This window comes from Odontomachus brunneus, unplaced genomic scaffold (assembly GCF_010583005.1).
Source record: "Odontomachus brunneus isolate Ranch 3 - 2012 unplaced genomic scaffold, Obru_v1 Obru_scaffold_424, whole genome shotgun sequence".
NCBI lineage: Eukaryota > Metazoa > Arthropoda > Insecta > Hymenoptera > Formicidae > Odontomachus > Odontomachus brunneus.
The window spans coordinates 46980-50178 of NW_022639874.1; the positions used below are offsets into that span (position 1 = coordinate 46980).

Sequence of the window (3199 nt, forward strand, 5' to 3'; positions counted from 1 at the left end):
TTATTATATGTTTGCATATATGTCCTGTGTATTACAGGTCAAAAACAACAAAAAATTTTAGAACAATGTACATTAATAAAAATGTACGTAAGAAGTATTGATAGCCGATTGAAACGTATAGAGGATGGAAGAGTAAAAAATAATAATAATGTCTACGAAGAAATGCAAATAATACAAAACATTTCCTTTAAAGACAACTGATGAAATTACTCATTTTGATCAGAACTTAGATGATAAAAACGTTACAAACACATTTGTATGTTCTTTGAATAATGTTTATTGTAATTGCTAATATTTTCGTGTTATAACAACTAATACCACTTTCAGATGATGTATGTCAAACGTATTGGTGGTACCAATGGAACGGACAATGTAAAAGCAATTTTAAAAAGGATTTTTACCAACAAACTTGGTACACAATGCAGTTGGTTGGGTCAACGAAATAATTTTAAAATATGTGATCTCTCACTAATAACAGTAATTAAAGGTATGTACTTACTTTTGTTTATTTATTATTAAATTTATTATATATATATTATTATTTATCTTTATACTTATATAAATATTTTCAGATGTAGTATTGTCAGTACATGGAAATTTTCAAGAAATGTCTTTTAATAAGGCTGTGAGTGAATGGTTCCGACTAAGCAAATTACGATATCAAAGAGAACAAAAACATGGACATCATCTAGAAGCAAATGCAGATAATGTTTCTAAAGAAAATATAGACAATCCTCCTGAAGCAAATGCCGACAATCCTATTGAAGGAAATTAAAATAAACTCTGTATTATATATTCATGTGTGCATGCATATATGTATATATAATAACGTATTTGTACTTTAGTATTCTTTATTACAAACAACATTGTAACGGTTTGATTTTGAACCAACAGTCTGATATTTCAATATTTTAATAACTGCATCAATTTTTTTCTTTTTTAATACATTACAATATTACTTTAAGATTAAAATATTACAAACATGAAATTGTTCTTTAGTTTAACTTTCTTATACTTAAAATTGTCATTATCCTTTTTATTTTTTATTAGAAAACGAGAAGATATAAATATTATGTTTACGGATATGTTAAAGATATAATTACATTTCTGTTATATTAGAAATCCCATGACAGTAACAAGATACACATGTTTAGTTAATTATGGAATTTTAATAATGTTTTGTTTAAGCACAACATAGAAGCAAGCGTGCAATATTGTATTTTAACTGTATGTTTTCGAAATATATATATATATGTACACATATAATGTAAAAAAAACTTAAACCTGTGAAATACTTATTAGAGTCCTTTTTATTTGCAACAAATATAGTACATTAAATAACATACACATTTTAATGCAGTAACAAGTAACATATATGTTAGCCTAATCAAGTTTATAGCATCCAGAGAAAGTCGATCTAATGAAAAATGTTTCATAACTTTTAAATTAAAAACTTATTAAACATTTCGATATTGGATTGATCTTCTCTGCGCGCTATATGTTTCATCAGGCTAACATAAACATATGTTACTTGTTACTCCATTAAAATGTATGTCCCAATATATATCAAATATTAGTAACATAATATTGATGTTAAAATGTCCGCTCAATGAGATACCTGTTATATAACTGTTATCTGCTTGAATTGATATTTTAATATCGATGTTATGTAACTAATACTTGATGTTTACGGCGATATTTCCGAATGTACTATGTATTTGATATGTAAATATAATGTAGTTATGTTGGCTATGTTACATACCATAAATAGAACATTTAGAGCATTTGTAACGTATCTTAAATAGATCATAGAAGTACTTTTGTTGCTGACATTTCGTAGTACATGTAATCTACATGTATGTTACTTGCTACATAACTGGTCACTTCGTGATCTTTACTGTTACGTATTTAAAACATATATGTTATATTATTGTGTTTGCTGGGTGTTAATATGTTAATAAATACAATTTATATTTAAATGTAAAAAAAATGTATTTTTATTGAAGTAATTATAACATTATGCAGTTATATTATGATATATCTTATTAACATTACTTATTTTACATACCTTAATAACATTATGCATTATTACCTTAATGCAAATAAAAACGATATTTTTATGAAAATAGAATTAATATAGTGATAGTATAGTTCTTTAACAGAATCTCAGTACTTTAACAAAACATTTATAATTGGACGTATTGATTGGCCATTTAATAGAGAAATTTCGGAATCTATCAAAATTATATGGCCAATTGTCCGACCAACTTGTACAACAAACGTAATATCACTTTAACATCACAGAATTTTTCAGGCACTATTATCTCTAATATAATTAAACCCATATCAGACTATGGATTAAGATTGAAAATCGATTAAAATTTGACGAATCACAGTAAAATTCATTAAACTTAAAAATAAAAAAATAAAATTTCAATTCAATCTCAATCCTAATCCATAGTCTGACATGGACTTTAGATTCACACAGTCACACACATACTTACATCCATTTCTACCAATGTAGATTAACTTTAATCTTGGTATAACTTATCCTTAAAATATCCTTAATATCCTTTACTTATCCTAAAAATTTTACTCGATGTACTATAATCATTAAAATAAAATTTTCCTCGGAAAGAATGTTTTGGAATGCAAACGATGGTGATAAACATAAACTCAAAGCTATTTTTCTAGGTATGAAAAAAAAATAATCAAGTTGCGGAATATGAAATTATGAATTAAAGCAACTTTATCTAAACTCTGATGACAATTAATGATTAATTTGAAATACTCGAAGCAAAAATATACGAATACGAATTGTATAACTTGAAATACGAATTGTATAACTTGTGCTTTTCTTTTGCATAAAAAATCGGACATTTAAGCTTATTCTACAATATATCGTATGTCACTATCGGAACGCAGACGATGGTCCGATAAGAGAATTTATTTTTCAAAAACGAATTCTCTTATTGGTTCATTGCCTGCGTTTCGACATCCAACAGCAACATACGACGGTATTGTAGAACGGGCCTTAAAGTTTATCAAGAAGTTTGGTCATAAAGTTTTCATAAAGTGTAATGGCTCTTTCCTTTTTCTCCATATTTTCCTTATGTCGTTTCTCTCGCGCTTTTTCTCGTTGCTGTGCTTCTGCTCGTTTTTCTGATGACAAAATCTCCAGTTGACGTTCCATTCTTGT

The 3199-nt window shown here is 26.8% G+C and overlaps 1 protein-coding gene and 1 pseudogene across 1 annotated transcript; one reads left to right on the forward strand and one right to left on the reverse strand.

Moving 5' to 3' along the window:
* Positions 1-43: 43 nt before the first annotated feature.
* On the forward strand, positions 44-1296 carry LOC116853667. The gene is made up of 3 exons (XM_032834825.1): positions 44-256; positions 328-487; positions 573-1296. Exons 2-3 carry the CDS (start codon positions 328-330, stop codon positions 773-775), a joined length of 363 nt encoding a protein of 120 aa, XP_032690716.1. The 5' UTR covers positions 44-256; the 3' UTR covers positions 776-1296.
* Positions 1297-2027: 731 nt separating this feature from the next.
* LOC116853668 overlaps positions 2028-3199 on the reverse strand; it is a 2692-nt pseudogene continuing 1520 nt past the window's right edge.

What these genes read in the sequence shown, in the direction of transcription:
- LOC116853667 (XM_032834825.1), top strand. Translation starts at nt 328, where the DNA reads ATGATGTATGTCAAACGTATTGGTGGTACCAATGGAACGGACAATGTA. An exon ending in ACTAATAACAGTAATTAAAG is followed by an intron (nt 488 to 572) that starts GTATGTACTTAC and finishes AAATATTTTCAG; the next exon opens with ATGTAGTATTGTCAGTACAT.